The 2,327-nt window shown below is 37.9% G+C and overlaps 1 protein-coding gene across 1 annotated transcript in view; it reads left to right on the top strand.

The window, feature by feature from the left end:
* The window catches only part of LOC107672989 (protein kinase C gamma type-like), a 34,656-nt gene that overhangs the window by 16,753 nt on the left and 15,576 nt on the right, over positions 1-2,327 (top strand). The window contains exons 6-8 of the mRNA XM_016466387.1: positions 68-196; positions 1,388-1,544; positions 1,669-1,870. Of these exons, the coding sequence (XP_016321873.1) occupies positions 68-196; positions 1,388-1,544; positions 1,669-1,870 (488 nt within the window). The remainder of the gene's footprint in view (positions 1-67; positions 197-1,387; positions 1,545-1,668; positions 1,871-2,327) is intronic.

A 2,327-nucleotide genomic window follows, 5' to 3' on the forward strand; every position in this document is an offset into this window, starting at 1 on the left:
CTCTCTTTTATTTTTGTGTTGTGTGTGTGTGTGTGTGTGTGTGTTTATGTGTGTCTGTGTGAGAGAGGTTGTGACATGAATGTACACAAGCGCTGTGAGAGCAGTGTCCCCAGCCTGTGCGGACACGACCACACTGAGAAAAGAGGACGGATTCGCCTGACCGTGCGTGGAGAGAAAGAAGACATATATGTTTCAGGTGAATATAACTGTAACTTCATGAGTTTAAAACTGATGAACACTATTAGACTTCTCAAATAGCACATTCATGAAAGTAGTACACTGCATGTCCCATGACATTTTTGTGGAAACTTACATGTTTTACTTGTTATTAGATGCTACAAAATGGATGCAATAATGTATAATTTAGCCCTTTCCAGACCATTATGGGAAGAATTAGTAAGAAAAGTTTTTTACACTTTTAGTAAGAAAAGATTTCTGTTTTGCACAAATTATGTTTTTGATTGCTTTTGTCAAGCTCAACCATTCAACCCTGTTTTTCAAGTTATTGTAAGAAAAAAAAACAAATAAATATTTTTCTTTAATATAAATACAAAGATAGGTTTATCAACATCTATAATCTGTCATTTGGTCTTAAACTAGATAAACCCTACTGAGTGACAGCCTAATATAATCTACAAATATAGATGTTTTATTTAATATTTATTACTAGAAAATTACAATGTAAAAGCAATCTGTAGGATTAAAACTGAATTTATACATGCCCCACGTTTTGGTAAAAGGATTGCAAAAAATGTCAAACCATATAAAATTAATACCTTATTTTATATCCTATTCATGGAAAGTGCTTAGTAATGTTTATTAAGATTCCCTTATTCATACCCCAGTGAAGAATTACTCCTTTGCTCACTGAGAGAATTTGCTGTTTAAGGAAGCACACTGGAGATGCATTATGTGCCACATGGCACAGCTCAGCTTTCTTCCAGAAGAGGGAAATGTGTGCATATAGCATCATCAGTACATGAGGAAAAAGCTAATTATACACACATACACACACACACACACACACACACAATCTGCTGTATTACAATGCATTAGCTGCACTGTGTCAACTTAACTACGCCTGTGGCTCTTAGATCAGCACCACCATAGAGAGACTAATGAGTAGTGAGAAGACTACTAATGCTCTACAGAGAATGTGAGCATTTAAAATGCACTGCTGTTCTTTTAAAGGCAACCAGCATGTCATTCTGACAGGTCAATTTAACAATACAGCTGAAAACACATTCATTGTACAAAGCATACATACCATCACAACCACAGAGATATTCAGTTTGTTCAATTGCATAATATAATTCATGCAATATAATTCAATACGGTTATGTACAAACACACACAATGAGTTCTCAATGTGTAATGTATGTTTTAGTGCACGAAGCATATAACCTGATACCCATGGACCCTAACGGCCTGTCGGACCCTTATGTGAAGCTCAAACTCATCCCTGATCCAAAGAGCCAGAGCAAACAGAAAACCAAAACCATCCGTTCTACACTCAACCCTATCTGGAACGAGAGCTTCACCTTGTGAGTCTTATTCGTGTTTCTTTGTTTGTATACGCATAAGATGCAGAAGTTGTTGCCAGGGTGTTGCTAAGGTTTTCTGAGTGGATGCTAGGTTATCTCTCTCAGTCCTCCTGTCTGTGTGTAGTTCAGTGCATGGGAGGCAGTGGGACAGGCGTTTGTCTATAGAGGTCTGGGACTGGGATCGGACCTCACGGAATGACTTCATGGGCGCTCTGTCGTTCGGCGTTAGTGAGATATTCAGACGATCAGTCAGCGGCTGGTTCAAACTACTCAACCAGGATGAGGGAGAGTATTATAACATCCCTGTACCTGACCCAGACCTGCAGGTATATAATGTGCACTTTTATTGTTATTATACTTAATTGTACTAATTCCTGTTGACTTTTTTTCTGTAATTTGTCACATTTATGATCTGACCAGATTTACTAATTTTTAATCAAAAGTTGATTATTGCATTTTTGGTAACATTCTTGGTAACACCTTTGTTGATTGTGCATGTGTGTGTGTGCGTGTGTGTGTGTGTGTGTGTGTGTGTGTGTTGGGGAAACAAGCTTATAAATCATACAGAATGAGTTTGTTTTTTGTTTTTTTTGGAGAATGTAAAAATGCTGAAAGTTTCCTGTGAGGGTTAGGTTTAGGTGTAGGGTTGGTGTAGGGTGATGGGTGATATATACAGTATAAAAACCATTAATCCTATGCAGAGTCCCCACAAGGATAGTAAACCAGATGTGAGATGTGTTGTGTGTGTGTGTGTGTGTGTGTGTGTGTGTGTGTGTGTGTGTG

The sequence above is a fragment of the Sinocyclocheilus anshuiensis genome, unplaced genomic scaffold, assembly GCF_001515605.1.
Source record: "Sinocyclocheilus anshuiensis isolate Anshui unplaced genomic scaffold, SAMN03320099.WGS_v1.1 scaffold248, whole genome shotgun sequence".
Lineage (NCBI taxonomy): Eukaryota > Metazoa > Chordata > Actinopteri > Cypriniformes > Cyprinidae > Sinocyclocheilus > Sinocyclocheilus anshuiensis.